Source organism: Rhinolophus ferrumequinum, chromosome 15, assembly GCF_004115265.2.
Source record: "Rhinolophus ferrumequinum isolate MPI-CBG mRhiFer1 chromosome 15, mRhiFer1_v1.p, whole genome shotgun sequence".
Lineage (NCBI taxonomy): Eukaryota > Metazoa > Chordata > Mammalia > Chiroptera > Rhinolophidae > Rhinolophus > Rhinolophus ferrumequinum.
In genome coordinates, this window is record NC_046298.1 from 21978521 (window position 1) to 21997097 (window position 18577).

Genomic DNA, 18577 nt, shown 5'->3' on the forward strand with positions numbered 1-18577 from the left:
CATCTGCTGCGCCTCCTCCATCTCCCCTCCACCTCTTCCCATGCCCTGCCTGTCTCCTTTAGGGACATCCACCTAACACTGCCTCCCTCCCCCCACTTCACCCGGTCCCCTGCCTTTCTAGAACCTTGCTCCCCTCTCAACCCCAACCTTTCTTCTCAGAACCCCTTCCCCCACATCCAGCTGTGGGTTGCACCTGCCCCTCACACATACACCTGCACAGCCCCTCTCTCCTGTGCCTGGATTCACCCTCACAGACACTCAGTCTTGCACTTTCACTCCGTCTGCTCCCATGTTGCCCCTTTGTATCTTCCCATTCACTCACCATGGCTCAGGCCCAAATACCCACAGGCCTGCCACCACTCACCTTCTCAGGTAACCATAATCACTCATAGCCAACAGACAGGGCAAAATATTTTAAGACCTACAAGAATTTAGAAAATTTACAGCCTAAGATCTGCCATTACAGGAAACAGGACTAAATATTTTATAATACTGGGATAAGGAAAGCTTTTCTAGCCATGACATAAAATTCAGATTTCTTATGAAATGTGAGTAACATTAAACTTTTGTGTCGTATTAAGAAAAAATGAGTTTGTAAAGACAAACTAGGCAAACATCTACCACTCAAGACAAAGTTTAATTTCCTTAAAATAAAAAGGTGCCTAAAAATCATTAGAGATTGACAAACAGTAAAATGGTGAGACAAGCATGGGTAGCACCCCAAGAGAAAATACAAATATCTAATAAACTGAAGTTGCCAGACTTCACTGAATACAAAACAAAAGAGCAATGACGTAATCTATTTTGCTACTCTGACTCACCAAGTTTTAAAAATTGATAATGTAGAAGGTTGGCAAGCAGGTAAGAAAATAGTATTTTTGTATCACTGCAATAACATAAATCAGTCAAAACATTTTGGCGATGTATTATACCTTTAAATGTCCCCACTCTTTGACCCAACAACTCTACTTCAGGAATACATCCTCGTGTGAGTCTTAGCACGGCCCAGAGATGAGCAAGGAGATTCCCGTGGCACTGTGGCAACACAACCGTGGAAAACACCATACGCCTATCACTAGAGGAGTCGTGAAATGAACGTTGGGCAGCTCCGTGCTGGAATGATGCCATTGTCAAGAGAGAGATCTATGTGTGCTGGCAGTGAAAAGGCAGGTTGCACAAGAGTGTGAGGAGAAGGTGGACATTTTTGTAAAAAAGTGGGTTGGCGTATGCAAACAGAAGGCAATATGTTGAATGTTCACCAAGCTGCTCGTGATGGTGACCCCCAAAGAGGTGGGGATAGAGGGCACTTGGACTTTATGTACACACCCAAATATATTTTTTAATGAGCATATATTAGTCTAAAAACCCGAAAAATACAAATAAAAACAAATCATGATTAGTAAAATGTTTCATAATCATTTAAAAATTTCTTAACATAATGAATGATGGGTATAGCTCTAATTTATCAGTCCTTATTCATACAAACAATGTATGAATTAAAGTAACCACTATTATGGATGAACAGCATAATCAGAGTTTTCATTTGGTCATAACTTCCTTTCCAAACTCTGGGGCATAGTGTCACAACCAAGGACAAGAACCAACTCACTCCACCAAGCCTGTGTCAGAAAACGCCCCGTGTCTCCTGGCAGCCACCACTGACTAGCAGGTGCCTGAGCAGACAGAGCAACTATAGGAGAAGGACTGGCCGGATCCCCGAAGGATTCCTCTACCCTTGCCAGGGGAATTCCTCTGAAGATTCAATGACTTCAGTGTTTCTCCCCAATCAGGTTTACAAAAGGAGCCAAGATGCTCATCCAGGGAAAAACAGGGATATCCTCTGGTACAGAGAACAGAAGGAAAAGGGATCAGCTGGAACGTCTCTGGATTTTAGAAGGAAGATGTTCGCAAGGGCAGGAGACATTTGTAACAGGTCTCAGTCAGGGTCAGATGAGGGGGCAGCTCACAGGCCTCTTGGCTACCCCTCCCCACATTCCATCTATGCAGTGGGCCTCTCCAACACTCTACCTCTATCATTTCTTTAGGGGCTGGAGGCTGGTCCCAACAGCCCAAGCCAGGAAACAGGGACAGGATCCTGGAGCGATTACCAATAGCAACCAGATTATTATAAAGGTGGGAAAAACAGTGGCTTAAAAAATGGGGGGAAAAGGACTAAATTTTCCGAAATGCGAAATTTTCCTTCTACCTTTCTCGATCATTTGCATAATTTTTGTCAAGTCCAAATGTAATTTATAGTGAGGTAGGTAGTTTCTCTCTACTCCTGCCTTCATCTTTTGGTGAACGTCCAGGCCTGTGCAATGAAAGCACTAGTGTCCCGTCCAGGGATTGGTGGAGCTTCTCAGTTGGCTATTTTCTCAATCTCGTCCAAGTCATCCGTGTCCAATCTTTCTATTTTCTTATCTGGGAGAAAAAATAATTCAGAGAGGTCAACACGAGGTTACTGTGGAGACACAAACTTAGGGAAGGGACAGCACAGCAGGGAGAGAGGAGAACACAGGTCTCTGCCCTACCTAGGAACAAGCCCTGCCTCTGACTTCATCCATCCTTCATTTAACAGCAACGGCTTCTGGGGACTGAGAAGGGAGCACTGACAGCAACAGTCAGCCCCAGGCCCCCTCAGCCTGACCAACGGGGAAGTGTCATTTCAGTCCCTGACCCTGAAACTCTCCAGGTGTGCTCTTTAAGAACCTCCATATTGTACGGAAGGAGGGCAATGTGCCAAGGACAAGCCTCTCTCCAAAGCCTCTCTTGGGGCCACAGGAAAACCTACCATGCCCCGCACCCCCCGGACTTGCCCTGTGAGGAAAGGGCCCTGGCAGAGGACACTCCCGGGGACTCACTAAAATGCTCCTGGATTCTGTTCAGGATGTTCATGCTGTGTTTGCTGTCGACCATGTTCACTGCCAGGCCCCTCTTGCCGAAGCGGCCAGTGCGTCCGATCCGGTGCAGGTAGGTCTCATTGTCTGGGTTCCCGTCCTTGTCCACGGGAAGGTCAAAGTTGATGACGACAGACACCTGTTCAACATCAATACCTGCATGAAGGAGGGTTGGAGAAGAGTAAGGATGGGAGACAAATCTCACTGTCGCCCACAGTCAGGCCACGTACATCAACCCTGGGGAAAAGGAAGAGTCTAGGAAGGGCCAGCTCTGGGATTCAGGGACAAGTGGGACGTAGCAGAACCCACAGGAAAACCACAGAACTTCGGCGGGCGCTAAGAATATGATGAAGTCAGGAAGAGAGCCTCTGCTAAATACTAGTATCTGGACATGCAGCTGAAACCTCAGTGGGTACCCCAAGAAGAGCAGGCGCCATTCTAAACCAGCCTGTATGTTTCCTTCCAGCAAGTCAGGACTCGGGGCCTCTCTGAAAGTTCTTACCTGCTGAGAGAATCCAGTCTCCCCTAGAAAAGAATGTCACCACCAACCCCACCAGATCGCCCCCAAACCATCTGAGCTTTTCATATGTGTGGATTTCTCTTGCTATCCCAAGCCTAGCAGACCAGGACACATTCTCTGCTCACCACGGGCACACACGTTGGTGGTCACCAGAACCTTCTCTTTGCCCTCTCGGAAGCGCTCAATCACTGCAGCCCTCTGCTCCACCATCATTTCACCACTCAGCAGAGCCACCTGGTGGCCTTCTTTTGAGAGCTCTGCTGCCAACCAACTAGCTGTTTTGCGGGTCTGGAAGGAAGAAAACATTTGAGAAATTAAGGTACTGTATTTCCCCGAAAATAAGACCTAGCTGGACCATCAGCTCTAATGCGTCTTTTGGAGCAAAAATTAATATAAGGCCTGGTATTATATTATATTATTATTTATATTATATTATATTATATTATATTACATTATATATTATATTATATTATACCGGGTCTTACAGTAAAATAAGACAGGGTCTTTTATTAATTTTAGCTCCAAAAGACGCATTAGAGCTGACTGGCTAGGTCTTATTTTCGGGGAAACACGGTACCTGAAGAGAATATATTTTTGGTCTGAAAGACTCTACCTGAACTTTAGTAGCTAAGGGTCAAATTTCCTGAAATGTTAACATGATGATGTAACAGGAAGTAATAATGTCATCTGTAGAGTAATCTTACAAAAATATTTAACCTATATCACGGGGGTGGCGGGGGGGGTAAAATCAGGAATTCTACTTACTGACCTGGACTCTTTAAGATGTCCATGTCATGAAAGGTGGAGAAACTGTTCTAGATTAAGGGAGTTTCAAGAGACTTACAACTAAATGCAACTATCTTTGATTGGCTCTTAGGTTTAACAACAGCAACCAAAAGCAATAAAGAACCTTTGTGATACAAGTGGGGAAACTGGAATATGGATGAACTGTATAGGGGATAACATCATTGTATCATGGTTAAAGGTGTCATAATGGTAGTGTGGTTATGTAGGAGCATGTCTCATTCTTAGACAATACTTAGGTATGAATTGCCATGATGTCTACAACTACCTTTGAAATGACTCAGCAAAAAGCAGAAGTACAGATATATCACACAAGCATAAGGATACAGCAAATGTGGTTAAATGTTGATAACAAGTGAAGGGCATAAAGTGTTCATTTTATTTTTTCCTTTTCTGAAAGTCTGAAAGTCTCAATCTGAAGTTGGGGGAGGGATGCCATGCTAAAATTACAAGTCTTCCAACAACAGAGTAAGAGCTGTCTTATTTTTACATCTGTTAACAGCATTTTGAAGTTTTCTTCAGAGATCTTAGTATTTTTTGCTATTATAAATAGAATCTATCTTTCCATTTTCTAACTATTTACTATTTGAGACTGGTAACTAGTTATTTTATATTAATTTTACAACCAACCATCTTGTTTAGTTTATTTTTCTTACAAATGCCAGCTGCTTCTTTTGGGTTTTCTAATAATATACCTCCTACAAATATAAAGTTTAGGGGCTCTATGCCTAGGTAGCATATACCTCAGGACACTAAGAAGAAATTGCCTTTTACATCTTCACAAACTGTTTTCCCCTCTGGCCACACTGATGGAACCTGGTCCTCTTCAGCACTAAGGTGGGGCTGCCTGGGGTGGGGGGCAGGACAACACCCTCCAGTGGAGCTCCTCCCCCAGGAGGCCTGCTGCTCCTGCTGCTACTCACATGGCAGAAGATCATGGCTTGAGCAATGGTGATGGCCCCGTAGAGGTTACACAAGGCCTGGAACTTCTCGTCTCTGTTATTGCACAGGACGTAATACTGCTTGATGGTGTCCAATGTCTCCTCCTCGCGCTTCAGTTTGATAATGTTTGGATCTGGGACCACTTTCTGGGCAAATTTCCATACAGAGTCTTCAAAGGTGGCAGAGAAAAGCAGCATCTGGCAGTTCCTGGGCAGCATCCTGCAAGGGAAGGCCCAGGCATTTGGCATGAGCCTGAGTTTTTCACTGGAACAAACAGAAGCACAGCCTCCCCAGGCTTGGATGGTCTCCATCCCCAGGAAGGTGGCAGAGAGCAAGGAGCACTTCGGAGAGGAGACAGAAGCAGACATGGGGAAGGGACGGTGTGCTCTTAGACTCCCTGAGTCTCCTTCCTCCACCCAGGCTGACGTGGCCCATCAAATAAATGCTTTGGAAGGTTCTGAAGCAAAGAACCCAGCAGAAGAGAGAACAGGAGTTGGATACAGCAAGAGGAGACCCAGAGAAGAGGAAGACTTTTTTCCTTGCTGATCAGAAGGCTGAGAAGTGCCTCCTGGCTCCAGACTCCTACCTTTGGATGCGGATGCTCTGATCTTGGTGGCCCTGAGTGGCTATCATCACGTCAGCCTCATCCAGAACAAACACCTTGATCTTCTTGGGGTCAATGAACTTGAGCTTGGCGCACCAGTCTAAGACAGTCCCAGGGGTGCCAATGACAATGTGCTCACTGATCTTCTGACCTCTTTCCACTGTGGAGACAAGATGTAGTCTAAGGGTATTTCCACTTTCTTGAAAATTAACAAAGAATGCCTATCTTTTCAATGAACACAATTGCCTGTATTTGCTGCCATGATAATATTTAAGTTTTCAAGAAAAAATTAGAATTTTGGAAAACTTTTATGTCCCACTATAAGTTTGAAAGTTTCTGGATATGTATAAATGCCTCTGATGAGTTTGGTGTTGATATTAATGCATGCAATTAAAGTATTTTGTATAATAAAATGTGTCAACATTTGGAAGATCAGCTTAACTCATTAAAACAGTATTTTCCAAATGACCAAGGTATGATATTAGAAAATCATTTTTGGGGCAAATGATGCATTGGAAGTGCAAGAGAAACAGAGGAATTTTAATGTAACAGTATGAACAGCTCATTAACATGATTTCAGATACCACATTGCAACTAAGTTTTAAGCAATTACCACTTGTTAAGTTTTGGTATAGCACCCAAAAAAAGACTATCTAAAATTTCCTGAAAGGCCATATTTTTTTTATATTTTTCAAAAGTAAGTACCTTAAAATTTTTTCAATTTTATCTTCTATATGCAAATATCAGTAGATGTAACCTGTGTAAACAAAAACGCTTTGGGGTCCTCAATAATGTTTAAGAGTGGAAGAGACCTGAAAGTTTGAGAACCACTGCTCTAGGTAATTATAAACTGCTGGGCCAAAGGGTTATCTCTCTCCAACTTTTCTAGGTAACACCAAACTGTTTCCTAAGGTGATTGTACCAGTGTTTACTCCCCACCAGGAGCATTCCAGTTCTACATCTTCATCGACACTTGTAATTGTCAGACTTCATTTTTGCCCATCTGAGGGCCATACAGTGGTTTCAATTTATATTTTCCTGATGACTAATGAGGCTCATCATTTTGTCATGTTTACTGGGGCTCTGAATTCCTTCTTTTGTGAAGTGTCTGTTCAACTGGGCCTATTTTGCCCATTTTCCTATTAGACTACTTCCTTTTTTCTTAATGATTTGTTGTTTTGTGTATTCCAGTAACCTCTAATGACCCACTTCTCACCTGCCTCTCCTCCCCCATTTTAATCCATATTCTTTACATTACATTCTGCAGAACACATGGAAGAAAGAACTGCTGGAAGGATTTCTGATTTTGGTAAGACCAAGTGAGATATACATGATCTTAGTTTACTCTTACTAAAGCTGTGCTTCCTTTTAAAGAAAGGGATCTGACCTCAACCTACCATCCTCAGTGCTGCTAATCCCTCTCTAGTAAGCAGCTTCCAGAACGCTGGATGCCAAATTCAAAACCCTGTCTTCTCAGTGAAGAACTCCAGGACCCATGCAGGGATTTTCTAACAATGCAAAATGTTATTTTAAGAATGGAGAGAACTGTTAACAAATTAGCAAGTATTTAAATAGATTTGCTAAAAGCAATACAGTTGGGCTTCAAGGTCAGACTGAACCCAAAGTTGAGTATCGTCGTCACATCTTCAAAATTCAAACACCCAACCACTCTACCCTGTTCACTGGTTAGTTCTCACCCCTTTATACTCACATTTATTGCCTCGAACAGCATAAGCTAGCTTTAGTTCCGGATGAAATCTGCCCATCTGCTCAATCACTTTTCCTGTTTGAAGCGCCAGCTCATATGTTGGGGAGAGGCACAGACACTGTGACCAGGAGATCATAAAGGATGAGTTTAGGAGACCCTTTTAGTAACAGACAACAGGCTCTAACTCAACGAGGATGCTGATGTTATTACACCTGAACAATGCAGGGAACCACATCCTCCTCAACCAGGCCATCCTTTTCAGCTTGGTTGGGGGGATGCCTCCGGAAGCTACTATTCAAGGCTGCTTCCAAATGAATTCTACCCAGGTCCAGGCCTGGTGCACGAACCTGCTCTGCCTGAGCCACAGTCTGAGGCTTAGGAAACATTCAGACCCCTCCAGGACCACCCTCGTTAATCCCCTATCAGATGGCGCTGCCCTTTCCAGGACAGGCAAGCCAAGGTCCCCAGGATTCCCTAGCCCTCACCTGGGGGTATCTCTCTGCTGGTTCCACTCGGCTGAGCATGGCCAGGACAAAGGCAGCTGTTTTACCAGTACCAGACTGAGACTGGGCAATCAGGTTCTGAGGGCTGGATCAAGGAAGAAGAGATGAAAATAATATTGGTTAAACACAAACATGTGTCAAAATGTTCTTTCTGGGTGATAGGAATATGGATTTTCCCCTTTTAATTCAGGTTTTCTTCACTGAGCACAGTGACTATTTTTTATATGTTGTTTTAAAAAAACTGCTTAAATATTATGGGAAATGATTGTTTAAGATGGGTTCACACAAAGAAATTCTCATTCTAGACTCTAGCACAAATGGAGTGCCCTAGTTTTGTATCCTAACGGCCTCATAGAAATTAAGGCTGCAGAGTAAGATCTGTGCCAAGACAAAGCCCCAAGGACATTTTCTGCTGAGCTATACCGTGTCTCTAGGACTTAATTCCTTCTGTGTTCTTTTTTTCCATCTTTATGGAAAATGTAAGATACCAAGTCACAAATATATGGTAATGGAAGGAGAACTGACTCTGGGTGGTGAACACACAATGGGATTTATAGATGATGTAATACAGAATTGTACACCTGAAATCTATGTAACTTTACTAACAATTGTCACCCCAATAAACTTTAATTAAAAAAAAAAGATACCAAGTCAGATGCTTTAGAGGGAACTTTCTTTCACATTTCACTTCAGGTAACCCATTGTCATGGAAATAGGTGGCATTTTTGTCATTAAAAAAGAAAAATAATACAACTGAACAAAAGAATTGCTACATAAAGTATACTATTTATCTAAGATTTAAGAATATGTAAACTATTCTTTAGATTCCTAGGGACACATAGAGATGTAGTAAAAGTATAAAGAAATGTGAAAGAATGATGGCCCATTTTAGGATGATGCTTACTTTGGTGGCGGAGGGGGATATAAACAGAGAAGGGTACACAGGGGTCAACTAGATTAATGATGTTTTATTTCTTGGCAGGATGGGGTTACAGATGTTTTTGGTATTGCTCTTGACACCTTTTTGCAGGTCTCACAAATTTCAAAACAATCTGGAAAAACCCAACTTTTAAAATCACATAGAACAGCACTTTTCTATCAGTTTTTATTGTTAAAAGGGAAAAGCAGAAACTGTTGAATTCCATCTGACTGACTCTGCATTTGCCCAAACTGTTTCCCTGAAGAAACATGTTGCCCCAAACATCCCGTCTTGTTCTTAAGAACAATAACAGCTGTTGGTGGATGATGTTAAACCAAATTCTGAAGAGGTGCGCCCGGGGTCTGCATACTCACGGCTCAGCAAGCATCATGGGTAACGCGTTCTCTTGTATCTTGGATGGTCGGTTGAAGCCCATGGCATAGACTCCCTGGAGAAGCTGTGGTTTCCTAGGAGGACAGGGAGAGAAAGATGGATTCCTAATTGTTGAGATTGTTTTAAAGGCCTCAAATTTTATCTTTCCCTGTATCTAGCAAAGAATGATGCTTCCCATCTCTGTCAGACATATTTTCCTATGCCTTAAAAAACACCACCTAAAGCAAAACAAAACTACTAATTTTTCCACTAAATCTTAATCTGCAACTAGTATGCAATTCATAAAATACATACTAGTTTCCTTTCTCTGAGAAATTCATACTTTCAGCCGACCCACAAATATGGTTGGCCTTGGATGACAAGTATTTCCTGGATACTGAAAGAGCGGTATTTATCCATTCATGATATAAAATAATTATAAAAGACATATCTAAAAATAAACGCTGCTTACTATACTAAGATATAGAAGTCTCTTTAGAGAAAGGGATATAAGTTTTAATTTCTCAGTGCGGATGTTAAATTGAACTATTTTATGTTCTATGGTCCTTCCAAAACCAGCTGTGCAAATACTTGGGAAAATCAAGAGCTAAGAAAATTGATTCAGCCAGCTTCTAGTAGCTGATCTATGTAGTACATAGGTAAGAAAGGTTCAATTAGCATACTGAACTTCACAAATGCTCAGATTTACTTTGACTTTCAGGTCAAGTCAAAATCAAGAATAGAAAAGCAACAACTTCTTATAAAGCTACACAACAAATATCAATTAAAGTCGCTCTTACATCACATTTACAATAAGCTCTCTGCTACATCTAAATTGACAGGGTATTTAACAAAAATCACACTAGATTATTTCTAAAGAAAAGTCAAACCAAGTCAAGACTTCTGGTTCTCTAAGCCTTCCTTGGAGTCTAAAAGGCAAATTTTTCTGACATATGTTGGTTCTCAGACACAAAGAACTTGGAACACAACCTTTGGTGTCTTCCATTTGGAAGAAAAGGCTTTAAGATCAGCAGATTCTGCTTTGATTGCCAAGGAAACAAAGTCACTACCAAATGAAGATTTTCAAGTGATCCAAGAGCTTCCAATGGCTCATTATTTTTCTTTTATTTTGCAGATTAATTCAAATCTTTTAAGTACAAAACAGACCAAGTATATTAGACAACCTAGGTTTCCTTCTGGCTACCAGCAACTACATCAGAAAGAGCTTGCCTTTTCAAAGAGGACAATTCATCACTGGTTGAATGGAGAGTTTCAGTCCTTTAAATGAAAGGAACTTAAATAAAACTACTGGTACTTGGAAAAGCAAACTGTCAGTTCAGGAAACAATAGAGCACATCTAGCTGCCCTAATACAGTTTATGAACAGAAGCAGAGACGACAGATTTGCTGAATGAAGCCCTTGAGAGAGGAAATAACATAGAAAAGTACAATTTCCTGAGAACATTAAAAAAAAAAAAATAGGCCACACTTTAAAAAACTTGTTCTTAGCTATTACTTCATTAACAACTTGATTTGGTCTAGTTGGCTCTAGTATTTTAAGTGTCTATTATTCTAAAGCAGTGGTAACAGTAGCCAGGAATGTGGCCCCTATTTGCCCATAGTGGGCATATTATAGATTTTGCTGAATAAAATCCACTTATCCCACCACTCTTTTATTCACCAGCTATTTTCTGTCTATGATTTGGGTCCTGTCAGGCAGCAAGAATGATAGGTATGTCTTGTGTTACTCATAACATCCAGCACAATGGCATGTACAAAAACCAATGATTCATAAACACCTCTTTACTAACTTACTGAAGAAAACATAATTCTCTCTTTAAAATTGCAACATGTTAGAAGTCATTCTTAGCACAACGCCATACGTGTGCTCCCTTAAGACTTAATCCTGGGTTCTGGATTTTTAAAAATTTCAGAATGTTGAAGGCTGCTTTCCACACTGTACGTACTGGGAATCCTGCACAAGCTCTTTTAACAGATTTTATAAAAGCAGATAAACTGTTCTTAAGACCGTAAACCCTACAGTCTAACAAAAGGGCTTACCTAATAAGAAATGTTCCTGACATCCAGAAATCACCTGTCAGCCAATATTTTATTGAAAGTTCTAAGAGCATAAAAGAAAAAAGACTTTCAGCTATGATGAATAAATCTGTGGCATTGAAAAATCCCTACCAAGAAGAGGAACTAGGAAGCCAAGATACAAGGGTGGGAGGGAGACCGTCACTGTAAACTTTTTCATACTTTTTAACTTTTGAATTATGTGAATTATTAACTAGTCAAAGAAGTAAATGCATTAAGACTTTTAAAAATAAAAGTAAAAAACAGAACTCCCACAAGAATCTCTGAGAGGCTAAGTTCTAGAAAGGAGGGACTGGCAAGGAACAGCTTAAAGAAACAAATACTCACAGCCGAAGCTCCTCAAAGGACTTCACTGAGTAGAGGGGGGATTTTGGATCCCGCTGTAGGACTTCCACTTGGTTTGTATTGTCGACCAGGTTGTTTCTGATCAGCTTGTTCAGTAAGGACTGGGCAGCTCTGTCCTCTGTCAGGAAGAAACCAGTAGATTTTCTTCATATTCACAGGGCAAACCCCACCCCTGTGAAACACCCCATCCTGTCCCCTTTATGGAACGTTCCCTACAAAGGCTGCCTATATTTACCTCTACGTCCTCTCCTCCCCCCTTCTGTTGAATAGATTTTTTTATTTAACCTCCTCACTTGATCTCCACAGCCCCGTCAAGCTCACCAATGACGTCTACACTGCTAAATCAATCCAACAGTCAATGTTTAGTTCTTCTCTTAATCAACTTTTTATCTATATTTGACTCCCTACTTTGGAAACACTTCCTTCTTCTGGTTTCTGAGACATCACTTTCCTTTGGTCCTTCTATCTCACTGGCTGCATCTCCTCGATCTCCTTTGCAGATTCCTCCTCTTCTCCTTTATCTTGTAACTCAAGAGTGCCCCTGGTTCCAGAAAGGCAAGTCCTGGGTCATACTCTGTCTTTTGCTACAGAGTTTCAAAGAATAGTTACCTTTCTCTTCTTCATCTGTTTTCTCTGCAGTAGCATTGGTTTTGATAACACCTACGCAAGAAAACAGTTATCATAATCAGAAAGGCAAATATCAAACCCACCCAAAAGGTGGGACAATGAAAACACTAAAACTTATTTAAGTGATCAAAATGTAAATAGTTGACATTTCTTCATGTTTAATAGATTTTTATTCCAAGGACGTTTTTAAGTACGTAAGAAAATTTGAAATTCCTAGAAATTTGGCTGACTTCCAAGTGATCAAAATGTCACCCCTGATTTACTTATCCTAATATAAAATATAGCATTATATTAGCAAATATAATTAGACACTGAGAAAGAAAATATAGATATTAAAAATTAAAAGGGAGAGGTAAAATGACCACTTTTTATAGAACATGTGATTATAAACTTGCAGGACTAAGCATTTGCAGAAACTTTGGAAGAATATTAAAAATCCAACAGCAGCGGTTAATTATGGGATAAGGTAGTGTTATGGGTTGAATTGTGAATTGCGTACCCCCAAAATTCATATGTTGAAGTTCTAAACGTCAGTAATTCGGAATGCAACCTTATTTTGAGCCATGGTCATTGCAGATGTAATTAGTTAAAATGAGGTCATTAGGGTGAGCCCTAATCCAATATGACCGATGTTCTTATAAAAGGGAAATCTGGACATGGACATGTGAGGATGAAGACAGAGATCAGGGTGAGCTTCTACAAGCCAAGCAACACCAAAGATTGCCGGCAAACCACCAAGAGCTAGGGAGAGGCCTGGAATAGATCCTTCCTCACAGCCCTCAGAAGGAACCAACCCTGCCAACACTTTGATCCAAGACTTCTGGCTTCCAGAACTGTGAGACAATACATTTCTGTTGTTTAAACCACCCCATTTGTGATACTTTATTATGGCAGCCCTAGCAAAGTAATATAGGTAGGGAGTGGGAACTGGGTAAATGGTGGTCTATGGTGGGAAGGAGGTCTTTCATTATACTTTCTCAGTTTTGAACCCGGATTAAACTTTAAAAACTAAATTAAAAACTTTTAAAGAAACATTATCAAGTGAACAGTGACAGTACAATCCAATAATGATTCTTGATTTTAAAGAGTCACAAGCTAGATAAAATCTGGAAAAATATATCCCCTTCTGTGTGAAACTGACTTTACTGGCTGTCAAATCCAATGCTGACATTTGCCAAACATGCTAAATGAAAGCTCCTTTGCACACTGCAGCTAAGAGTGCAAAATTGAAGCAAACTTGTAGCTTGTATCCAGTTTACAGTTACTAGTGACTCACCATTGGTATCTGGTTTGACTTTCTCTTCCTTGATCTGCAAATTACTGATCTGAAAAGAAATTTAAAAACACTTGAGAGCAAGCCACAGGATAACATAATACCATGAATTATTTATTAAGTTAATGTACACAAGTCTATGTGGTAAAATAAAATGGGGGTGGGGGAGGGTTTTCTCCAACTGTGAAGAAGCAATGTTTTAAAACATTTAATTACACCACCCTTCTGATAAGCAGATTGGTTAGAACCAGGTACCAAGTATGTTAAGGCCTACGTTTGTGACATATCACAGCTAGATTAGATCATAGGTTTAAAAAGTTTTGAAACCAATTCTTGGTAATTATCTTTTAGGGAAGATCTGATGCTAAACATTAGATTGTAAACTCTAGAGTGCCAGAACCATATACTAGATAATACCTTTTGATTTCTTTGTGGACAACTGCCAGTTTTATACATCTGACCTGATTTCTTCTCCAGAACTCCAGTACCACATTTCCAAATGTCTAATGGGTGCTGTGCAGAAAAGAGTTAACAGAGCAAGGCTGACTACTATCCTTAGGAAAGCCAGCTTGCAAGGTTGGCCCTTGGCTGGCATCTGGGAATATGGATTTTGAGAGGGCTCCCACCATTCTCAGAAATTCTGAGGGGGTCCCTATGCTTGTAAAAACATGTGGTTCATGTTAAGACCTGCTTTTCTTTTGGGAATCTGGAATTTGGGTATAGGCTCAGCCGAGGATGACTATGTAACAGGCCCCTCAACAAAAACTCTGAGCACTGAGTGTCTAATGAGCTTTCCTGACAACACTTGATGTATTGTTACAATCTATTGCAGGAGGAATTAAGCACACATTAAGTGGAGCATGTGACTTATCATCTTTTTTCTTTCAAGATTTTTTCTTTGTCTTTGATTTTCTACAACATACATAATTAAACATATTTACATTTTTAGCAATTATCTTGTTTGCTGTTTTCAAAGCATCCTAGATCTGTGTTTTGGCATCTGCCATTAATTTTGCATAGTTATTGGCCAATATAGCTTCCACTATTTCTTTTACTGTCCTCTCTTCTCTTTCTAGTGCACCCTTTTACTTTTAGCATACGCTTTTCATTCTTTCTTAGATTTGGAAGAGGATTTAGAAGCTTGCGCCTGGTTTTCTCAGGACTTTGCTCCATGAGCCCATGTCTTTTGCTAATTTTGCTTTGTAGTTTTTCATTGAATAAATCATAGCTGTGAGTACCATTATATGCTGAGTCCGTGAGTTCTCCTAGGAAATTATCAAACTTGGAAAACTCTTCAGAACTCCCAACACAGGTATTTACCAAGATGTCCTCTTTACCTCAAATTTGGAACAGTCAAAAGTAAACTCACTATTTTCCATATCAGAACTGCCCTTCTTCCCACTCTCCTAGTCCTATTATTAGGATCCAATTGAAAACAGTATCTTTGCCTTCCTCTCCCTTCTATTTTCTAAATCTTTTCTATTATACTTCCACAATTATCTCTTAAATCCAATCTTCACTTTTACCACCCAACATATGACTTCTATCTGGGCTATTGGCATCATTTCCACACTGATCTCCTTTCCTTTGGATACTATTCATTCCTTCTAATATATTATGTTCTCTGTAGTCCAACAAATCTTGCCAGCACTCCATCTAATTTTGTTAATATCCTTAAAAATCCCCAAACCAACCAAATAAAGCCTCTCCTCTTAAAGTTTTTAGTTAAGGTCCAAAAATATACTCCCTACAATATTTTCTATACTGCTTCTACTACAACCCAGTAACTCAGCAAAAATTAGTTATGATTCCTGTTCTCTAAGCAAGTGCAGCACTTTTATGCATTCTATTTTCCTAAAATGCCTTTCACCTCCATCTCTACCTTAAATGACTCATTCTCTAATATCCAGTTCAAATGTAAATTACTTGAAAAGGAATTTCCTACTCATTAATGTCTTCTCCCTTGTCCGAGTTCAGTTATCATTCTTCTTACCATTTTCACAGCACTTTCCACTTTCTAGCCTTCCTAACTAGACTGTAAAGTTTCTTCCTATTCTCCAAGGAATTAAGCCCATTTCAAATATCTGCTGACAAACTGACAATTCTCCCAACGCAATAAAGGGTGACTGGAGAAGAATGTAATTTAGGTATTAAAAAGTTATTTAAGATTTCAGACTACAAAAACAAAACAACCAAAAAAAAAAAAACCCACCAAAAAAACAAACTGTATTCCTAAAATCAAGTCCATTATCACTAAACAAATCTAAACTTAGACACAAAAACAGAAAGTTACAGTTTAATTATAATTATATTCCAGTTGAATGGATCTTCATTTATCAAAGAAGAACCAGTTTACGAAACTAAATGTTACTTTAAACATCAATGAAACAATTTGTCGTGCCTCTCGCCAATATTTGCAGTAGACTAAAATATATATAAACCTGAATCTGTTATTCTGCAAAGAGCTACAAACTGCCAACCACTTTAAGCATGGATCTAAAAAAAATGTTAAAATAAGCACAGAATCGTTCAGAAAACAGATGAGAAAGAATCAGCATCTAAACGCCTTTCCTTACAATCCCCACAGAAATGGAGATGCAGTACAGGAAAAGACAGCCTATGTAACGGGGTCAGATTTGCCACAGGATAAAAGTCTCTAACAGGCCCAGATGAAGAAAAAGGCTCGATATTGGTCTCTCTAGGCGCACATCAGGGCTGATTCCCCGGTGGGCCCCGGGCCTGCCCCACCTGTGGGGCTCCCTGGATTCGAAAGCGGGTCCACTTGGCCCGCCACCGCCCCTTCTCCCCGCCCGGAGCTGAAGACACTGACCGACTTGACAGCCGCTTCCTGTTCGTCCACTGCCAGGGCCCACGAGTCGGTGGCCATGGTCCCAAGGGAGGGAGTCCGACTCGCGAAAAAAAGTACCGCACCGCACGCCAACACTTGCCCCGGTTCCCCCGCTTGCGCGAGACCGACACTCTCGCGGACCGGAAGCGGCGGTGAGAAAAGTGACGTCAGCTCCTGCCTGGCGCGAGACGTCACCATTTCGCGCCGCGCCGCCTCCCAGCCTGGCAGCCTCTCGTCAGGCGCGCGCTCGAAGCTTCTGTGGGTTTCCTGAGGCGCGCAGCCTCTTCGTTCCTCAAAATCTCCAAGCCGTGCGTAGTGAAGCTCTTAGCTCTCACTTTGCCATGCTTCACACTGAAGTTTTATTCTTAAACCTGCCTCGTCTCAAATGTGTCTCTGAACTCTAAAGCCTTACACAAAAGAAAGTCCCGTGAGAATACCACGTGGTGCCAGTTTCTACTCTTAACGTGACAACAGGTAAGACGACAAGAAACAAAACATAACCAAAAGCCCTTAAACCCGCTTTCCCATAATTCCACCAGTCCAAAAAATACAGCAGCGTTTCTTGTTTTCCTTCTGGGTCCTTCCGGTCATTGTCCATACACATCATAGCACGGGTATTTTACATAGTCCTAAACAAAGTATATATACAATTTAACATTTGACCTTATTATACGGCTAAGTGTTTTTTAATGTCATAATTATCAATTTAAAAACATTATAATAGTCCAAGCTCATATCACATAAATTGCCTAACTCCCCAACTCCTAGCCCCTTGGGGATATCAGTTGTTTCTGATGTTTTATCATCAGTTGATACCTCAGTGAGCATCTTCACACCACCAAAAATCATCTTGTTTGTCGCCAGTTTGCTTTTTGTCTCCCCACTACAATATGAACTCGAAACAAAAGCAAAGACCTTAAATATCTTGGTTACACAGCTGGTTAGTGAACCTAGAAAAGTTCATGGCACATAGTAGACTCAATAAATATCTTTTAATGTATATGTGTATGAATAGACTAACAGATTTTAGTTCAAAATGTATCCCTCTAGGACACATTTCTAATCATTGCAACATTTATGTCAAAATGTATGACTGACTTGAATACTTGACAAAAGAGGATAGTCAGGACATGGAAGGAGTTCGAAATCATTAGTTATTAAGAAAATGCAACCAAAGTCACAATGAGATACCACAGTACACCCGTTTGAATGGCTAAAATTAAAAATTGACCCACCATGTGTTAATAAGGATATGGAATGTTAAAAAATTATTCAACGACGTTTGTTAAAGATGGTAGGGAAGACTATTCAGGACCATTGCAATAGGTATAGGGATCATTGCAATGGGATGTTTGCAGTGGGGGGAAGAGCTTGGGCTCACTTTAAACATCAATGGGCAAGTGGGAATTTATAGCCAAGGAGGCAGGAGGTGGTATGAGTGGATGAACAATTACTAGGAGGAAACATTAGGGGCGTTCTGGTAACCAGCCTAACACAATTCTTGCTGAAGACAACCCAGAGTGATCAGACATCAAAGGAAGGGGATGGTGGAAGATGAAGAACATGATCAGATACTAAGGGTGATCAGATATCAAGGGTTCTTGCTAAAACATACAAGGAAGTGCACAGATTGGCCTAGCAGAAGGCTCAAGAGCCTGACTAAAGTTTGGCCAAGCAAAGAAACTTTGTCAGGAGCAACTGGAACTCATAGGCTTCTGGAAAGAATGTAAAATGGCACAATGGTTTTGTTGTATAACTTTTTGGCAGTTTCTCAAGTTAAGCATGCACCTACCCTTTGATCCAGCATTTCTACTACTACTTATTATCCAAGAGAAATGAAATATATGTCCACAAAAAGATTATACAAATGTTCATAGCAGATTTACTCAAAATAGCCCCAAACTGGAAACAACACAAGTGTCCATCAACAGAATGGATAAACAAATTATGGCATATTTATTCTACGGAATACTACTGAGCAATAAAATGGAACAGACTACTGATAAACGAGATGAAATACATTAATCTTACAAATATGTTGAAGGAAGAAGCCAGACACAAGAGATGCATACTGTATGAGCCATTATATGAGATTCAAGAATAGGAAAAACGAAATCGA

At 40.6% G+C, this 18577-nt stretch overlaps 1 protein-coding gene across 1 annotated transcript; it reads right to left on the bottom strand.

Moving 5' to 3' along the window:
- Positions 1-618: 618 nt before the first annotated feature.
- Positions 619-16618, bottom strand: LOC117034429 (ATP-dependent RNA helicase DDX19A). The gene is made up of 12 exons (XM_033127311.1): positions 16441-16618; positions 13614-13662; positions 12320-12370; positions 11693-11828; positions 9272-9364; positions 7961-8063; positions 7479-7593; positions 5750-5927; positions 5145-5382; positions 3543-3705; positions 2862-3053; positions 619-2421 (listed from the first exon to the last, which is right to left on the bottom strand). Exons 1-12 carry the CDS (start codon positions 16495-16497, stop codon positions 2360-2362), a joined length of 1437 nt encoding a protein of 478 aa, XP_032983202.1. The 5' UTR covers positions 16498-16618; the 3' UTR covers positions 619-2359.
- Positions 16619-18577: the final 1959 nt, after the last annotated feature.

Coding starts and splice junctions, on each gene's coding strand:
- LOC117034429 (XM_033127311.1), bottom strand. CDS start 16,497: ATGGCCACCGACTCGTGGGCCCTGGCAGTGGACGAACAGGAAGCGGCT. Junction 11,829..12,319: donor AACAGATGAAGAAGAGAAAG/GTAACTATTCTT, acceptor TCTTCCTGACAG/AGGACAGAGCTGCCCAGTCC. Junction 8,064..9,271: donor CCCATGATGCTTGCTGAGCC/GTGAGTATGCAG, acceptor TCCTTGATCCAG/CCCTCAGAACCTGATTGCCC.